At 36.5% G+C, this 20,692-nt stretch overlaps 1 protein-coding gene across 1 annotated transcript in view; it reads right to left on the bottom strand.

The window, feature by feature from the left end:
• Positions 1–4,225: 4,225 nt before the first annotated feature.
• Positions 4,226–20,692, bottom strand: part of CDK13 (cyclin dependent kinase 13) — a 76,561-nt gene continuing 60,094 nt past the window's right edge. Inside the window, exons 9-14 of the mRNA XM_058180802.1 lie at positions 18,145–18,222; positions 15,363–15,479; positions 12,962–13,093; positions 9,993–10,192; positions 6,586–7,182; positions 4,226–5,607 (exon numbers count right to left, since the gene is read on the bottom strand). Coding sequence (XP_058036785.1) covers positions 4,748–5,607; positions 6,586–7,182; positions 9,993–10,192; positions 12,962–13,093; positions 15,363–15,479; positions 18,145–18,222 — 1,984 coding nt within the window. The 3' untranslated portion in view covers positions 4,226–4,747. The remainder of the gene's footprint in view (positions 5,608–6,585; positions 7,183–9,992; positions 10,193–12,961; positions 13,094–15,362; positions 15,480–18,144; positions 18,223–20,692) is intronic.

Genomic DNA, 20,692 nt, shown 5'->3' on the forward strand with positions numbered 1-20,692 from the left:
CACACACACACACACACATTTATATAATATATAATAGTTAAATATATATATATTAAAAAAGAAAAACTTAATTTAATTTTGGAAGAGCTCTTTACAGCCATTGCTGACTGTCCTCCATCTTAGCTCCATCCCTCTGAAGAAGACGGAATTTTGTATTTGACATACCAATCTCTGCTGAGGACTGGGAGAATTATTACAAGTGTTTGTTTACCTCCATTGAACCTGCAGAGAAACTGTCTTTAAGCAGTGATCTAGTAAATCCTAGAACCCCACCCTCCCTTGGCCACCAGTCCTGGAAAAGGAGGAGATGCAATCCATCATTAAAAGCTTACAGAGCAATAAAGCCCAAGGTGAGGATTTACCAGCAGAATTATTCAAGAAATTTCCCAGTTGGTGTACTCTAGTATTGGCAAGTCTTTTCACACATATAAATAATACCTGCCATATACCAGACGGGTGGAAGATGGCCACAGCTGTCCTCATATTAAAAAAGGAAATAAAAAGGATCCTAGTAATTATAGGCCTATTAGCCTGATTAACACTGCAGCAAAAATATATGCTAGGTTCCTTTTGAACAGAATTGAAATCTGAGTAGAGGAAAACAATATTCTCACAGAAAACAAGCAGATTTTAGACAAAGCTCATCCACTATTGATAACAGCTTTGTCTTGAACCATCTAATTGCCAAATATGCCTATAAGAGGAGACCCCGGTTTTCTGTAACTGTCTTGAGTAACTGACATCTCTTAAAATAGATCCTAGACTGCTGGCTTTGATTAAAGCCCTTTACACAAGTACCTGTTTGAGAGTGCAGTATGGGGTTAATGGGTTTCTGACTAACAGGATTTACACAAATAAAGGGGTAAGACAAGGGTGTATCCTGGTCCCATTAGTATTTAGTTTATATACCAATGACTTGCCAGGGTTAATGAAGGATACCATGGTACACATGCTGAAGATCCTAAATACTTACTGTAACAGCTTGCTTTATGAGGATATGATTTTATTATCTTATTCACTAGTAGGATTACATAGGCTATTAAGACGATTCAGCTCTTATTGGCAGGATAACTCCCTAGCCATTAGTAAATCTAAATCGAAAATAATGTTTAGAAATTATCATCAGAGGCATAGGTGGCAATTAGACGGTGAACCAATAGAACAGGTTAACACCTTTGTATATTTAGGCATAATCTTTTCCAAGACTAAGTCTTGGGCTTACCATCGTCAATGGAGTACACTTAGAGCAAATTCCGTTTGAATTTACTGCTTAAAGAACCAGTTACCCAGGATCCCTAAAGTATATAAAGCTATGCTCTTGTATGGAGTAGAGGTTTAGGGTCTATATTCAACAACAGCCCCAGAATACAGCATTTGAGGCTGAATTGGAAATTCATACAATTCATGTACTATCCAAAATTAGAGCATATAACTACTGGTGCAAAGTCAATGAAATGGAGACTGATAAGACTCCCCAAGTTATGTCTACTACAACAAATGAAATTACAATCCAAAATCTCCTGGATCACCAAACTAACAGATTTTATAAGAATTCCTGTCTCCTGTGTTAACAGGAAAACAATTTTTAAAAAAAGAGCTGCTCAAAGAATTAAGGCTATAGAAGCACAAAATGACACAGCTATCCTTAGTAAGGCGGGTAACTTGAAATGGCTGAGCAAATACAAATGTACTTTTCAAGTAGACAGCTATTTGGAGTTACAACTGCCAAAACATTTTAAGGAGATATTTACATGAACAAGATTCGAACAGCTTGACACAATGGTCAGATATGGGAGAGTCCATTCTATACTCTACAATGAGTGTCTCTGCATTTGTGGAGCAGCAGAGGTAGAAGACCTGGCTCACATCCTATTTGACTGTTGCTTGTATAAGGGGGTGAGAGACAGGTACCTTGGTCCATATACAAAACGAATGACCCATTGGGATCCCCATATCAAAACAACTTACTTTATGTGCGTCCAGAACCTGAAAATAACATTTAATACAGCACAGCACTTAAACAAAATGGTTCAGTTGAGATCTGCATACATGGGACTGATGTGTAAGGTTGACACCGAAATATAGTTTTATGTCATTTTATTCTATTTTATATATTTTTGTATTAAATTATATTGTATCTTATCTTATAACTATTGTATTTGACCCTACTCTTATTTTAAATTGTTTATATAAGATTGTATTGGCGATATGTGTTTCCATCTTGTGCTGATATGGCCTATAGGCTAATCAAAGCTATCATTTTAAACTGTATTTTATTTTAATTTCGTTTTAAATTGTATTCTATTCCAATTCCATTTTAAATTGTATTTTATCCAATTCCATTTTAAATTGTTTTTATCAGATTTTAGTAATAATTTCTGTCTGGAACTTTGCACTTTGATATGGCCAAAGGGCTAATCAATAAAGTAAAGTATGTGAACATGGATATTTTAAAACGTTTTGTCTTGAACACAGAAAATAACTTTATTAGATAAAGACCTTTAGGACCATTCATTGTACTTTCTACTTTACATTCAGATTTTGAAATATTAAACTAGGAAACCAAATAATCTGATCAGTAAGAGTAAAAAACATGACTTTCCCTGAATAAAAATAGTGTATTTGTTGATTTAACCTATTTATTTCATAAGTAGACAGATAGGGATCTAACATTGTTTCCAACAGGGCTATAAAAGGGCACTAAAGAATGGAAGTAGTCTATGTAATGCTTTGTCAGAGAAACTGGCCTTAATTAAGTTTGATATATTTTAAGAAATGTACATGAAAATATGTTAGAACTTCTGAATTTCCTGTTAGCACTGTATGACCAATACTGTATAAATAAAAACAAAGAAAAATAGACCATTTTGTCTGATCTGGAACTTTTGACATGTTTTCTTAACACAGTCCTTGTAATATATAAGACTCATGTGAGAACTAATAAACAATCAAAATGATCACTAGGAATTTAATCCAAAATCTGAATATCAAACAAATTTTATCAAAAAGATATTGATGTTGATGTTTACTTTTACTAAACAAGGTTATTCAGAAACACCCATTCCAGGCCACTGTTCTTTTATCTGAAATATCAACATTAACAGCTAAAATTACAAAATATTTTATTCCAGTTTAGCTGTTTTTATTTTCAGTCAGGAATTCTCTACTGATGATGACCATAGTTGTATTTACAGGAAAGTTCACACATATTTGACACTCTACAAATGCAGTACTCATTTTTTTTTTTTAAAAGAAGCAATAGTTTGTGAATTGCTTCTAATAAACTTAGCTGAGAATACATGTAAATTACATGTAATTATATTTTTAGAAAATAGCTACCGGTACATGTATGCATTAGCTTGTCAATTGCCAATCAATTCAATATGGTCATTTAAAAACATTTCTGTGTAGAAAAATCATAGCCAGCGGGCTTCTCTTCTTCTCAAAAAGAGGGGCTTCTCTTCTTTTCAAAAAACAAATATATAATGCCAGAAAGCTTCTCCAGAAGCCAGAATTTGATTTTTGGGGACCTTGTTTTCCCTCCTTTGCAAATGAAGATACAATGAATTAAAAACCTATTCAAATTAAATGAATAGACTAGTAGAATAATATAATACAGAACTGATTGACATCATCCTAATTTCTATAAAATTTCAGTTGCATTAATTGTTTATGTAACCAAAGTTACATTCTACAGCAGCTACATTTAAAATGAGCAAAGTACTTATTAGAAGATAGTGACAAAATGCTATCTGTTTTTAATAAAGACTGTTTTGAATAAAACAGGACACTAATTTTTATTTGGTAGAGTAGTTAAAAGGTACAGAAAACTGAAGGAAACCTACCCTTTTCATTATTATCCATACATTCTCATGTAATTTCATTTAATTAAATATGGGGACGGTTATAATTTTGGAAAAAAAGAAGACAAATATATCACCTAATAGGATATGAAAATTCCTAAGACACTATTCTGTCCCATTTATCCTTAAGTTAGCATCGGTGTTGTGTAAATATTAATAGTATTTCGTACCAAAATACAAATTACCTTCAAATAACCTTATGAATTTAATGAAATGTTCTTCAGACCTTAAGATTACATCATTAAGGCACTTACCATTCAAGTAAAATAGATACTTATACAAATGTTGGGAAGATGGATTAGATATTTTACTAGACAAACAACTGTGAAAGTAAATTAAATCAATGTCAAAGTATGTATAAATAGTATCAAGAGTGACTGTATTTTATTGTCTGAAATGAGCACAAACACTTTCCATAGATAACACTGAAAGCAGTGCAAAGACTGATAGTAACTTATTGACTAAAGGTAGTTTTGTAAAAAGAAATACCAAATAAATCAGTGCCCTGTTTTGGTTTTGTAAAATTTTTACATAAAAGTTGGTCCAAACTTACAAAAAAAGCACAAAGTGTGTGCATAGTTCAGATCTTAGTAGTGTGCCTTAAAAAGCTGATGTTCCTAAATTTAGCATTGACTTAGAACTGCCAAAATATAAAATGTATAGCTAGAATTTGAAAGATGTACAATTATCTGGATTTTCAGAACAGCATGAATTGTAAGCAATTTCTTATTGTATGCAAGATCCTTTTCTGAATAAAAATAAAGCTGCTGAATTAACATTATTCAAGTCTGTTGGATTGCTGTTTGAAATCACAGTTAAAAAAGTTTTTCCAGGATACAAATGACGTGCCTGAGGGCCAAGGGGAAGGGGGAAAGAACAGAAGCTTAGTATGGCAATCCTCTGCCTCGACCTCTGATAGCGGATGTACTAATTTGTCCCCTGTATCCTTGTGAATATCCAGGTCCTTGAGCAGGGGAAGTCCAAGTTTCTCCATGAATGTGGCTCACACTGGCAGGAGGTTCTTGTAAATTACTTCCATAGCTATAGTTCTGCATCTTTGAAGGCAAAGAATGAGAATGAGTACTTTCAGACGCAGACCTTCCAACTGAATCACCACTGTTTTCCAGTACTGTGATGGGACCATGGCTATATTCAAATCTATGATCCTTATCACCACTAAATAGCATGGAACCACTGTTGAGATAAATGTCTCCATAATGAGTTATTGAACTATGAAATGGTTCTGAAAAGGCAGGAGTTGGAAGGGCACTATTTGAATGAGATGAAGCAATATTATAGTTCTCCAAGTGTTGAACATCTGAATTTCCAACAAAATTTGCCCTTTCTAATGTCCCAGATGATATATTTCCTATTCCATCACTACCACTATAGTGGGCACAGGAGAACGTAGTAGATGCAAAACTATCTTTATAGTCTGGACCTGCTATAAAGGAATCTCTTGACTGGAACTCCACATTAGATGTTGCTGGTTTCTCAGATGTTTGAACTTGGTGATGAGCCAGCAGCTCTAAAAGAGCTGCTTTTACTCCAGCATGAGGATCCATCCCTGAAGAGCTACTAATTGAAGGTAAGTGTTGATTTGCTGTCCGATAATCGAGGTCTTCATCAGTAACTGGTGGTGGTTCAGGGGGCTCGGGGGGTCGTTGATCTGGTGGCAAGATACGAGGACGTTCTTCTGGGGTTTGAGGTTTCATTTCAGGGGGTCTCACCAAGTCATCTTGTCCTAAATTAATTTTGAAATAGTTAGGATTAAATATGCAGCTAGAAATATAGTTTAGGATTAAATATACAGTTAACGATAGAGAATATTTATTAAGTGTTAAAGGTTGGATCAAGCAAAGTCTTGTTTGAACATAATTACTTTCAGAAATATGCTTCTCTGTCCAAACGTGCACCTGCTGTCCAAAATAATATTCTACCAAAAATTCATTTGGCCCTATCCTGAGTTTTGTTTTAAAAGGTCTTTCCTCTGGTCTTAAGACAAAGTGAATATTGTACGACTATGTTTAGAGTTGTGGGAGGTGAAGGGGGCTAGGATTATTTCCAGATCCCTGTTGTTCTTTGGTTGCATTTTTTAATTGTTTTAATACTGCACTCTCCCCAGAATCTCAATGGAATCTGGCAGCCTTATAAATTTAAAAATAAATAATACATAGGAAATTCTTCTGCCAAATTTCTCCAAATTCCTTTATTTGAAGTCCTTTTTGCCCTATCTCACATTCTTCTTGAGACTCTAGATTTCCCAGGAAAAGACATATGGGATTTAAGGGAAGGAATCAGCAAAGCTGATGTGTATGGATACCATTCTGCTCAATTTCCTCTAGAGCCAATTCAGAGTACGGACACAGAAATGCATTGATTCTGTATTCATAGTATCTGGAAAATATATTTGTATGCTGCTACAAATAACTATTACTAAAAGGAAAATATAAATGTCAATAAAGGAATTCTATAAATTTCTAATGTATTCTTTATTTGGTATCACAGGAATTTTTGAAAAATAAGTTAATCTTTATTACAGAATAATAATACTTTAACATGCCACTTAAGAGTCATTAGCAACTGAAGCAACCTAAGAAAATCACTCAAGAAATAATTTCTAATCCAAGTGTTTGAGAGAAGCAATAGTAAGCCTGACATTCTCTATCATATAAATTACCCACCTGCCTAAATATAATTTTCCTAACACCAAAACTCATACCTGCACATGTGTATAATGATTTAATAAGATGGGGATAAACAGATGCCGGAGATTCTACATCTTCCCAATTGCCAGATGCTGGGGTACTTGGTTCTGGAGGCTGTCTTGACTGTAATGATATGTCATTTCCTGATCCATTTTCCTTTTCTTCTAAGAAATTTTCTTTTTGCTTCAATTGTTGAGCCTTTAATAACTGAGATAACAAAACTGTAAATGCACTCTGCACAGCTGCTTGGGTAACTTCTGTGTCAACTTTAGCTTGGGTCAATGGAGTGGCTTGCACAGAAAACTGTGGTGTTGCTGTTTGTTTTAAAGGCTCTTTGTCTGGTGAGGGAGGCAGTGGTGGCTTCGGTGGTGGTGGTGGCGGTGGCGGTTGTTGCTGCTGCTGCTGCTGCTGCTGTTGTTCAGACTGTTTTTCAGCCACATCCAAAATGCCAGCTGGCAGATTTATTTTATTCAGTTGTTGCTCAGTCTCAGGATTCATTTTAATATTTAGCACTTGAGCAAATTGTGCCATATTAATACTAGTTTTAGACTGGAGCAGATTTAGGAGAATTGCCACTTCATTTTGATTTAGTGGCTGACCACCTGCTTTCACTGAAAGTAGCAAGAAAAACAGAAAGGAGGCACTTAGTATGCTCATATTTAAAGTCCCAAGCAAAATGCAATTGACCATGACCCACTTCAATGACTACTTAAACAGCGGTTAGATATTAAGAACATTCTTGACGTTTCTTCAATATGGGAGAATGAACATTTTGCTTTCATTGTAGAGGCAGAGTTTCACATACAAATAATCTTTTGTTTTTCAAGTTAAGCTTGGAAAATAAAGTTTATTTTAAAACAAGAACCACTTCTACTGTCTTCTACTTCACTTGAAAGTTCTATATATTTTTTGAAATCAATTAAAATACAAATAAAGCAATTTTATATATCTATCAGGCATATATTTATATTTTCCAGCATTCATAGGCAATAAGGTAAACTATTTGTTTTGTTTTTTTCATTTTATCCATTTATTAAATTTATATAAGTTTTCCCTTTAAGGTTAAATAATTTGAAGAAGTAAAGTGAATTTTGTTACTATAAATCCGTGATGGCGAACCTATGGCATGTGTGCCAGAGATGGCACGCAGAGCCCTCTCTGTGGGCACATGTGCCATCACCAACTGCTCTTTTGGTTTCTAGTGTGGGCACCAGAGTGCCAGAAAATGGCTTGAAAACGCCCCCAAAACAGGGCTTTTTTGTGGCGGTTTTCAGGTCATTTTTCGCCCGAAAAATGGCCTGAAGCAGCCCAAAAAATGGCCTGAGAATGGCCCAAAAACTGCCTGAAAATGGCCCAAAAATGGCCAGAAAACAGGCCGGAAAACGACCTGAAAAACAGCCTCAAAACGCCCCCAAAACAGGCAGGCACGCACCAGCCAGCTGGTCTCTTGAGTTTCTGGCGTTCCAGCGTGTGCACATGCACACACATTCCAGTTTGGGCACTCAGTGCGGAAAACGTTTGTCATCACTACTATAAATGATGATAGTCTACAAAGATTAATAAATGTAAATAGAACTATTTATTACTTCCCATAACAGGAAAAAAGCAGAGATGGCTAAATTGACTGTTGTAATCAAAGAAAAGAACAATCTAACTTTGTTTCCATTTAGAAATCGCTTCTGGATTGTTTTCTTGAGTTCAAAAAAATGAAACTTTAATTTAGGATTTTATTGATTAGATGGGTTTGTTATTCTAGAAACGGCTAATATATATTACTGTCTAAAAGTAACAAGTCAAGGCTGTAGTGTTACTATTATCTGTTGTGCTAAAAAACATTGGAAGTCAATGCTTTTCTTTCTTTCTTTTCTTTTACCCTACACTTTCTCCTCTTCTCTTTTAAATCTCCTAGTTTCCCATTATTTTCATTTTCCCTTATATTTTATATTATGATAAACCAATAAAAAATTGAAATAAAAATTGAAATAGCTACCCTGTTTCCCCCACAAATAAGACATCCCCTGATAATAAACCCAATCGGACTTTGAGTGCATGGCAATAAGGGCAAGCGCTTATTTCAGGGTTCAAAAAATGTAAGACAGGGTCTTATTTTCAGGGAAACATAGTATTCCAAGACAGAATAACTTCTGGGGTATTTTTAAATTATTAAATGGTTATTTTGAGTGTATTTTGTATCCCTAAGAAATAGATGTTACAATTCTTTATTATTGGGATTCATATCTAAGAATGAAAATACAGCAACATGCCTAAAATAATCTATTTTGATAATGTCTCAGGAACAGCAATTAATGAATTCTTTTCCAGCATCACAACTATTGAGGAAAAAAATAAAATGATTTCTCTAATTTCAAAAGTCAAGGTTTACTATTTGCAGGGCAAATTTATGAAAAGAATAGCCAGATTTTACCTGGCATATATATTTCAGGCACAAATATTCTGGGATGGGAGATAATGGGGGAAATGCAAAATCAACAGTATTCACTAAAAAAATATAAAGGGAAGGAAAGCAGTAGAAAGGTCCAGGAAAGATGGGAGTACTAACAAAGAAGCAAACATGCATAAATAAACAAATGTAAATTAATTGAATTAATAACTAGTGCTTAATATCACTTGCCTCTAAAATAAAGTTAGCCTCTTAAACATTAATTTCCATTTATCAAACAATCAATCTCACTGTCACACACTCTCCTTCCTTTTACTATAAAGTAGCATGAGGAAATAGTAGTTAATTGCAATGGTAAAGGAAATCTAAGGTAGAACCCAACTGAAGAAATAAAATAAAGTGGGTAAGTAATTGACAGGAAAAAAAGAATTAAAAAAGCCCAGTAAGGATTCTTATTATAAAAAGTATCACATTATTCAGACAAATACTTTATAGTATATACTAATTAATCTTCTAGTCAATTTCCAAGTTTTGAATGCCTGATCTTTGGATTCTTTTGTATTTTATCTAATTTATTTCTTTTCCAGGGTTTCTTTTGGTCTAAATGACCTCTTCTAAAAAATATAATGTCCATCTTAAGTTACAGGTTCAATTTACGACCATAAGGGAGCCTGGAATTTACATCATAAAACATAATGGTCATAAGTTGAGGCACTCATGTGATCAATCAGTTTTAAAACATTTTTTGCAGCTGTTGTTAAGTGAATCAATGAATTCTTTGAGTATGTTTCACAGAAACTGACTGAAAAGGCCAGCTTCTTGCAAAATTGGTATAAATTGCATCATATGACCAGGAAATGTTACAACTGGCCATAAAGGCTAGAAACTGTAGCGGAGTGCTACCATTAGCATGTCATAGCCATCTTTTGGAGGATCCATTGTAACTTCAAATGGCTACTAAGTGGGCAGTTATTAAATAAGGACTACCTTATATTTGGTAAAGAAAAATGAAAACATTACCAAGTGCTATATTAGAGTTGCCCTGCATCTTCAGTTGTGAAGAGGTCTGCAAACCCTGGGGGGTGTTGGCTCTGCTATCATCCATCCCCAAAGATAAATCCTTTCTTGGAACTTTAGCTGCATCTTCAGTCATGCCCATTTGCTTTTGCCTTCTACGTTTCTTACTCCACAGTTCATGGCAATCTTGCCATAATGGAAGACTATCAAGAAAGAAATTATAGTTATTCAGCACAGAGTAATCACCACAAGGATCTTGAGTGACAAAATTTAAAAAGGAGGCCACAAAAATGTTAAAAGCCAGTAGTTAACTATTATGAAAGAGAGCTCAAGAAGCCATTATCTGGACACAAGAGAGGCATGTCAACATATCAGCCTGTTGTGTCTGCGCCCCCCAAGCCGGGCCCCCTGCCAGAAAGTGACTCGGAAAGTGAGAGGGAAGGGCCATCAAGACTTACCTCTGGAGTACCGGCTTCCCTGGCTCAGCTCCAGGAGCCAGAGGCAGGCCAAGTGGAAGAGATAACGAGGCCTCCGTCCCCTGACTCTTCCCCCCCAGGCCACGCCTACAGACCCAGCTGATGGCAATCAGGCCTGGCTGGACCCTAGGTTTCATAGGCAGGAGAGGCGGGAACAACAGAAGCAAAGGTGGGCAGGCCTAGGAAGTGCTGAGTCATGGAGCCACACCCCACAGGATATAAAAGCAGCAAGAGCTGCTATACCACTTCGTGGCAAGCAAATCAACTGCTTAACTAGAGCTGAAGTACTGTTTATTTATTTATTTATTTATTTAATCAAATTTGTATACCGTCCTATCTCCCGAAGGACTCAGGGCAGTTCACAGGCCAATAAAAAACATATAAATACAGATTAAGATCACAATTAAAAAACTTATTCTAAAGCCAAATTACCGTATATACTCGAATATAAGCCGATCCGAGTATAAGCCGAGGTCCCCAATTTTACCCCAAAAACTGGGGTAAACTGGGGACTCGAGTATAAGCCGAGGGTGGGAAATGAGGCACCTACCGGTTGAAACCTCCTCCTCAGCTGAGAAGGCTGGCGGCTCCCCGCCCGCCTCTCACTGCACCGCAGGGCTTCAGTCCGTAAAATGTGAAAAAGAAAAAAACTCGAGTATAAGCCGATATATCGAGTATGCCGAGGGCTTAAAAAACAAAACTTGAGTATAAGCCGTATAGACCCGAGTATAAGCCGAGGGGACGTTTTTCAGCACAAAAAATGTGCTGAAAAACTCGGCTTATACTCGAGTATATACGGTAATTAAAATGATATAAATACTAAAACCAATTAAAATCAATATAAATTTAAAACCTAGTCCAGTCCTGCGCAAATGAATAAATATGTTTTAAGCTCGCGGCGGAAGGTTCGGAGGTCCGGAAGTTGACAAAGTCCTGGGGGGAGTTCGTTCCAGAGGGTGGGAGCCCCCACAGAGAAGGCCCTTCCCCTGGGTGTCGCCAGACGACACTGCCTAGCTGACGGCACCCTGAGGAGTCCCTCTCTGTGAGAGCGCACGGGTCGGTGAGAGGTATTCGGTAGCAGTAGGCGGTCCCGTAAGTAACCCGGCCCTATGCCATGGAGTGCTTTAAAGATGGTTACCAAAACCTTGAAGCGCACCCGGAAGGCCACAGGTAGCCAGTGCAGTCTGCGCAGGATAGGTGTCACGCGGGAGCCACGGGGGGCTCCCTCTATCACCCGCGCAGCCGCATTCTGAACGGTTTGTTCCTCGTTGACTCATCGGCATCAAGAGAGATAACAGAGACACTTGGCAGATGCTCGCTAGTTTGCTGCCCGAGCTGATAGTTGCTGGCTAATTAAGTCATCGCTCGGACTGAGGTGAGGGGGACAGAACACAGCCAGCTGACAGACCAAGCCAGGATTTGATTAAAATTGTAAATTGTTGAAGCTTTTGCACAGAATCTAGCACTATGAAAACTGACATCCTTGGGGTATGTCTGCTGTTGTTATTAAGGAGCTCTTGATAACTATAAAAACTTGGTATGTAGGTTATACTTTTAATTCTGTATGCTTTTAGCTAATAATAAAGCTTAAAAACCTCTTACTTTCTGGAATTTTCACTGTCTCTGGATCAAAAAGAACTAACTACCTGGGCACCTGATCACTGTCCTGAGACTTTTCTACCAAGTACCTATTACTTTCAGGAAATCAGGAAAAGGAATTCACTAAATGATATGTGCATATTACCTCATCGTTTTTTAACCATGCAAAATAGCCACTCAATCACTGTCATTAAGTTGCTCAAAGCAAATGGGAGAAACTTGAACACATCCTTGAAGATCAGAGAAAAAGACGACTGCTTGACTATAAGTGAGAATCACAAAACTAGTCTAGTTGTATAAGATGAAGAAAACTAATTCCACCCCTAAAATCAAATTTGCAGACAAGTGGAGCCGATCTTGAGTCCATCATTTTCAGTTAAATAAAAATATGTGGTTAAAAACAAAAAGACTGCTACTTGTCGATTAGCTAAACTTATTTTTACTTTTAAATCCTTTGTTACTGAGACGTTAAAGTTCCGAATTGTTGTTTCTATATATTTCTGTGTGAATTATGTTTTATTTTTCAAGAAGGTAAACAAATACAAAAGTGTGTCTTGGGTAGGGAATGCATATTATAGCACAACTGGGTTGTAGACTTTTCCAGATAAAGTTTGAAATATTTTCCAGATATGTTTTTGCTAAGTTAATGTGGTATGCTGAAGTGAACCTATTGAGACACTTAGTCCTTCTCTGGGTTCAGTTCTATGGTTGTTGGTACTGTAAAATCTTAGGAGATTAATAAATGCAATTTCAACAATACGTTTAGACAATGCAGTCATAATATGTAGTAAACCTTGATCCAATGTGCAACAAAAAATGAGTATATATGTATATCTGGTTTCTGTTTCACAAACAGTTTTATTTTGTAGAAAATAAACTCAACTAAGAAACACTTACTCTGGTGGAGGCATCTTTGAAGGGTCCACATCTCTCAGAAATTCACACTGAAGTGCCTGTTCCGCTGTGCAGCGTTTGCTGGGATCAAGAGCAAGCATGTAATCAAAGAGATCTAGTGCAGCTACAGGAATACTGTAAAAAATAAATAAAAGGAAGTCAAGAAAACAAAATAATATTCATTCAAAGCCTTCAAAAATATAATGTATATGCTAAATGTTAAATGTTAAATATAACAATATGAGTCTGAATGAAAAGTAATGCCTCAAAAGTTGTCAGATGACACTAGAAATTCTGACAAATTCTTTAGTATCTGTTCTTTCCTTTCAGTTGGTGGAAATTGCTATGTGAAACAGTTATATTGTTATTGTTTGTGAAACAGAAGACTCAAATGAGCATTTGTCACAGCATTTTAAGGAACATGCTTTAATTGAATGTTTGACTGCTAGAGGAATACTCCAACTGAAATTCAATTCCAAATGCTTATGCCAGTGACAGTGACATGAAAACTGCATGCTGGACCAAATTTTTTTTGTAAAAATGGTAAACTGTGCAAAAGTGTTTTGCTTGAACAACAGCACAACTTGAACTAAACAATTAATAAATTTCATATGAGAAATGTAGATGAATTGACAAATGGCCGACACTCAAAGAGGAATTGCTATCAAACATGACATTTCACAGGAACACATTGGTCATGTTATTGATTTCTTCAATTTAAGAAGATTGTGCCAGATAGCTTCTTTTCATGCTTGATGGCAAAGATGAATGCCTTAAGAACTGAAATTTACCAGCAACTTTTACCATTCTATAAGAATAAAGTTAAGGATTTCAAAAATTTTACATTGTAACAGCTGATTAAATATGGGTTCATAATTATGACCCAAAAACACATCAAAGCAGTATCATACAGAATTTTACTTGTGAAGAAAAAAATTCAAGACTCAAGTTTGGATCAGAAAAATACATCATGTGGAGGATGTAAATGATATTACGTGATCACATAGATTTCTTGAGGCCTGTGACTAACATCCAAAACATCAATTAAAGAGTTCAGAAGTACAGAAAGAAATTTTGTTGCAATATTTTGCTCCCAATGTTATGAGCCATCCAAGAAGTAAATGCCATATTTTCTCAATATTGAAGGAATGTTTTTATTAGCATCTTTTTTTACTCAAAGAGGTAGAAAGGTCTAACAGGACCAAGTTGGAGGGATAGGATATGAAGTTCTTTTGCAGTGGCTTTAAGATGCTCATCCATCATTAACAAAAGTGTGTAACAAATGATGGGATTATATAGATAAGTAAACACAGATAACTGAAGAGCTGATTTCAAGACTTATTTTTCTGTTAAATTCATTAAAATATCCTTATTTATTTATAAAATTGATATGGTCACCCATCTCACAAGTTACTCTAATACAGTGGTAGTCAACCTGGTCCCCACTGCCCACTAGTGGGCGTTCCAGCTTTCATAGTGGGCACTAGAGGTTTTGTCTGATACTGAAGCACTTTCCTTTTTTTTAATTTAATTGACTTCTTTAAAAATTTTCATAGCATTATTTAAAAACATTTTCATTAGGTTTTCATAAAATTCCGCGTGACAATTTAAATTTCTGAAAATATACTATTTGTATCGCCCGTGCATAAGTTTAGTTCATGTTATGTAAGTGAAACTAAATAGCGCTATAGTGAGACCGCAAGCAAGAGTCTCATCCCAGAATAGCTCGTGCATGTCCCCCCACACCACCCAGCTGTAACAGACAAGCAGACCTGGTAGCCAGCGCCCCCCCAACCAATCCATGATGCACAAGAAGCATGTGCAGATAACGATACACAGCGCATTACTGTGGAACTGGTGGGTGGTTAGAAAATGTTACCACTAACAGAGATACAAAAGTTGGCGGTAGGTATAAAAAGGTTGTCTACCCCTGCTCTAATAAATAAAATAGTATTTGTCTCACATGTAATATTTATTTATTTCTCTCTATGTAGAGAATAACAATTTAACTAAATAAAGACCACTTTTCAGAATTGTTTTTGAATCATACAAAAATGTGTGGAGACCTATGAAAATAGATCGAAGTAAAGTCACAGCCCGCATAAAATAAGGGCAAAAGCATTCCTTAAACTCTGGGAAGGCTTGGGAAAAGACTTAGATTGGATGAAAGGGAATGTAAAACATAAGTAGACATGCAACATTTGTATTACTACAGTTTATCTCAATAAAATTTAGTTCCACTCTCTGTTGTTTCCTGATCTGGGTCTACCTAGGCCGGATATCTTTTGTTGTCTATAAATTCTGCTTCTTTTAAAGGTGATATTATATAGATACAGGATATGAAGATAAAATAAATTCATGAATGGGGAGAAAACATATTATATTTAAATAGTTAAATTCTTACAAAGCAAACTCTTCCCTCAGTCTTCGACGATATTGCTTCTTTGGTTTCATGGTATTGAAATATGCCAATTTTATAACATCAGGCCATACTGCAGGACAAGGACTCCCACATATGCGGCTATGTAAAAATAAAATATGTCATAAAATTAACAAGTACTACAAAGGTTACTGCATCAGACATGGATTTAATTAAAACAATGCCACTCAAATCTACACAATTAGAGATACTTAAAAAGACCAAATTAATTTTAAATTGTAAGAATATCCCATCAGTAGAGAATTTTTGTTTGCCTAATAAAACTATATAACTTGTTGGCTACAACATTTTATCTTAATTAAAAAGTACTGCAACAGAAAGAAGATAAAAATTGTAAAAAGTGCTTAAAAAGCATCATTAAATTAAATCTATAATCACAGTGTATTGCAACGCTAGTTCTTCACTCTTTAAACAATCATTTTTTTGCATAAAGTTCTTTTTATTTTTGTAAAATATGGCAAGTAATAAATTTTAATTGTATGAAGAGAAATAATTGCAGACTATTTGCTGAAAAGTAGATTTTTCAGAGACCTAGGATATACTGATGGAGAAGCTCTATACAATCAGTAAAAACAAGACCAGGAGCTGACTGTGGCTCAGATCATGAGCTTCTTCTTGCAAAATTTAGGCTTAAACTAAAGAAAGTAGGGAAAAGCACCAGGCCACTCAGGTATGAACTAAATCATATCCCTGATGAATATACAGTAGAGGTGACAAATAGATTTATTTTAAAGAATTAGATCTGATAGACAGAGTGCCTGATGAACTACGAACGGAAATTCGCAACATTGTACAAGAGGTAGCAACTAAAACCATTCCAAAGAAAAAGAAATGCAAGAAAGCAAAATGGCTGTCGGAGGAAGTTCTGCAAATAGCTGAGGAAAGAAGGGAAGCGAAAGGCAAGAGAGAAAGAGAAAGATACACCCAGTTGAATGCAGAATTCCAGAGAATAGCTAGAAGAGATAAGAATGCCTTCTTAAATGAACAGGACAAAGAAATAGAAGAAAACAATAGAATAGGGAGGACCACAGATCTCTTCAAGAAAATTGGAGATATGAAGGGAACATTTCATGCAAAGACGGGCATGTTATAGGACCAAAGTGGCAGGGACCTAACAGAAGCAGAAGAGATTAAGAAGAGGTGGCAAAATTACACAGAAGAACTATACAAGAACGAGCTTAACATCCCTGATAACCATGATGAGGTGGTCAATGACCTTGAGCCAGACATCCCACAATGTGAAGTCAAATGGGCCTTAGGAAATCTGAGCAACAACAAAGCTAGTGGAGGAGACAATATTCTAGCTGAGCTATTCAAAAGACAATGCAGTAAAAGTGCTACACTCAATTTGCCAGCAAATTTGGAAAACTCAACAATGGCCACAGGATTGGAAAAAGTCAGTTTACATTCCAATTCCAAAGAAAGGCAATGCCAAAGAATGTTCAAACTATCGCACCACTGCACTCATTTCACATGCTAGTAAGGTTATGCTTAAAATCCTACAAGCTAGGCTCCAGCAATATGTGGATCAAGAACTACCAGAAGTACAGGCAGGATTTCGTAGAGGCAGAGGAACTAGAGATCAAATTGCCAACATACGCTGGATCACGGAGAAAGCTAGGAAGTTCCAGAAAAACATCTACTTCTGCTTCATTGACTATGCTAAAGCCTTTGATTGTGTGGATCACAACAAATTGTGGCAAGTTCTTAAAGAGATAGGAGTACCAGACCATCTTACTTGTCTCTTGAGAAACCTGTATGCGGGTCAAGAAGCCACAGTGAGAACTGGACACGGAACCACTGATTGGTTCAAAATTGGGAAAGGAATCCAGCAAGGCTGTATACTATCACCCTGCCTATTTAACTTATATCATGAGAACACATCATGAAAAAGGTGGGGCTAGATGAATCAAAAATTGGAATTAAGATTGCCGGAAGAAATATCAACAACCTCAGATATGCAGATGATACCACTCTAATGGCAGAAAGCGAAGAGGAACTAAAGAGTTTCTTGATGCGGGTGAAGGAGGAGTGCAAAAGTTGGCTTGAAACTCAACATTAAGAAAACTAAAATCATGGCATCTGGCCCTTTCAATTCCTGGCAGATAGATGGTGAAGAAATAGTGACAGATTTTATTTTCCTGGGCTCCAAGATCACCGCAGATGGGGACTGCAGCCAAGAAATTAAAAGACACTTGCTCCTGGGGAGGAAAGCTATGGCAAATCTAGACAGTGTACTAAAAAGCAGAGACATCACCCTGCCAACAAAAGTGCGTATAGTCAAAGCTATGGTTTTTCCAGTTCCAATGTATGGCTGTGAAGGTTGGACCATAAGAAAGGCTGAGCGCCAAAGAATTGAGGCATTTGAACTCTGGTGTTGGAGAAGACTCCTGCGAGTCCCTTGGACTGCAAAGCGAACAAACAAGTCAGTTCTAGAGGAGATCAACCCTGACTGCTCTTTAGAAGGCCAGATCCTGAAGATGAAACTGAAATACTTTGGCCACCTAATGAGAAAGAAGGATTCACTGGAGAAGAGCCTAATGCTGGGAAAGATTGAGGGCAAAAGAAGAAGGGGACGACAGAGAACGAGGTGGCTGGATGGAGTCACTGAAGCAGTAGGCATGAGCTTAAATGGACTCCAGAGGATGGTAGAGGACAGGAAGGCCTGGAGGAACATTGTCCATGGGGTCGCAATGGGTCGTACACGACTTCGCAACTAACAACAACAACAACAGGATATACTGACCTTATCAGTTCCAGTTGAGCAAGTTCTTGATTTGCTTGAAAAATTGGCTTTTTAGTAAAAAGTTCGCCCAGAATACATCTACAAAAAGAGAGCAAATAGTTCTAGACTATGGGTCCAAACTGCTATCAAATTTTGCAATTAATTCTTAATAACATTTTCTCAGAAATTTCAGCTTAAAGTCTGTAGAGATTCTCAGGCATCTAGGTCATGGCTATCCCAAAAGTGCTTTTTTAGGAGGCAACTGGACTTTCTTGTTTTTCTTTTTGAAGATATTTCTCTTCTCATCCAAGAAGCTTCTTCAGCTCTGATAGGACAGTGGGGAATGGAAGGATTTATATTCCTTGCAGACAGCTGGTATTCTGTATCCTTTTAGAGGGTTCTTGAACCATTTGGAGGTTTATCTGTGTCTTCAGGATCACCCGAGTAGTGCTCCTGGTTCCTGTAATCTGCAATTCCCCCCACTCTGGAAAATCATTCCTAATCCCACACCATTCAAAGAGTGAGCTTTTAGCTATACAATTTCGGATGAACACCCTTTAAATGGTGTGAAGTTGGAATGGATTTCTTGGGGGGGGGGTGGAATTGCAGACTACAGGAACAAGGAGCACTACTCAGGTGACCCTGAAGACATAGATAAACCTCCAAGTGCTTCCATTACCCTCTAAAATAGGGGTGTAAAACTTAATTTCATTGAGGGCCGCATCAGGGTTGTGTTTGACCTCAGAGGGGTGAGCATGGCCAGGGTGGTATTTGACACAGACTCAAGATGCATTTTTCCCCTTTTACATTCAAAACAGCTATTCCAGACAAAGGAAGGTTTATTTTCTGGCACAAATAGTCTCAATTCCATAATGTAGAGATTAAAGACATGTAGAGTCCCCAGCTGCTATGGAGCTTGACTCTTTTGTATAGGAGCAGAGCAAAATGAACTGACAATTTCTCCAGATAACTCTAAAAATTGTCTGTCCAACAGTCTATCAATCTTTGTTACTACCTGATACAGCCCTAGAGGAGGACTTAATATTAGTAACAATTTACAAAACTGATATACCACCCAATTCTCAATATCCCTGGGTGGCTCACAACAATAAAAAAATTCACAATTGAATCAATCACAGGTAAAAGATTAAGATAAAAGATGACAAACTCAGTGATACGAGGCAGCTCGTGTGTGTGTGTGTGTGTGTGTGTGTGTATTTATATATCTGTATCTATATAGCTATATCTAAATAAAATTGTTGCTATCTCTTCCATCTCTTTGATGCTTGTATCGTTTTTGGATTTATCTCCTCTATCCTTTCCTCAGCTCTCCTCTATTTTCTAAATTTTTTGCTCATTTTTTAATTGTCATTTGCCAGGGGTTTTCTACTCTCATACCTGTATCCTGCATCAATTCCATCATCTCCCTATGATTCCTTGTCATATCTTCCTTAATACATTGAAACATCAACAATATTTCTTTATAAACTGCATTTGTTTTCCCCCATTGAAACACTTTGTACTGATATATTAAACTAATCACTGCTCAATATTCCACCAAAATTTCAACATCCCAGTTATCCAGAAACACTAAAAATGCCAGTATTAGTAAAATTTAAAGTCTCAGAACTGTTCCTCAAAATTTCCTAAATTTATAGTCCTTAAAATTTTCCAGTTTGTAATTTCCAGTTTCCAAATTTTAAAATCTTGTTTATTTTTTCTTCTTTCAGCTCACAGAATGTTTTGTCAGATGATCTTAATAATCCCCAAAAGACCCACCAAATTTCCCAAATGCCTTTAGTCCACAAAGTCAGATATTCAGTTTCAAGGATGTTTCTTGTTAATTGTAATCCACTTGCTTTAAAAATCTTCAAACAACTCACTAATACTTCCAAGTAGCCAAGACTGCATAGATATGAAACCAAAATAAAAAGCCTTCCAGGTGTTGTTTGCCTTTCACTATTCTCTTTTTTCTCCTCTTTGTTGTTCTTGTATTATCAAATAATATAAAATAAATCTTACTTTCCAAGGTTATTCCCCACCATGTACTAATAAAATACCTTCTCTGACCAATAGGTGGCACCTCCGCTCTAAAATCCAGCATTAAACACAAAAAATGGGGAGGGGGACAAGAAAATATAAAGCAAAGTTCCTCTTTCTTTGTACAAATTCTTTCAATAATCAAACATTGTTATCCACAGATTAAATCACTTGTGAAGCTATTACCAGTTCCAGTCCAGTTTTTCTCTATTTTTAAAGCGTCACAGTCTTACATTAACAGTTTGTTTCACTTTTAGGTTTATAATCTTTCTCTGTGTGATAAATTGCCGATTTCTTAACATTTTGGAGAGTCTTTTTTTAAAGAATTCTTTTATTTAGGTTTAAGTCTCTAATATAGAAACTGAAAGTTGTCTCACCCAGTTTCAGTCCATTGCCCACAAATCGCTCCAGCATGTATCCTTGTTGTCCCGGTTGTCAGAGCTTCGGCCTTGCCAAAATAGCTGTGGCCTCTGCCAATCAAGAGGGTTTTCTTTGGATCAAACAAGGAAATTACTGTTTCCTCGGGATC

This window comes from Ahaetulla prasina, chromosome 4 (genome assembly GCF_028640845.1).
Source record: "Ahaetulla prasina isolate Xishuangbanna chromosome 4, ASM2864084v1, whole genome shotgun sequence".
In the NCBI taxonomy this organism is placed as follows: Eukaryota; Metazoa; Chordata; class Lepidosauria; order Squamata; family Colubridae; genus Ahaetulla; species Ahaetulla prasina.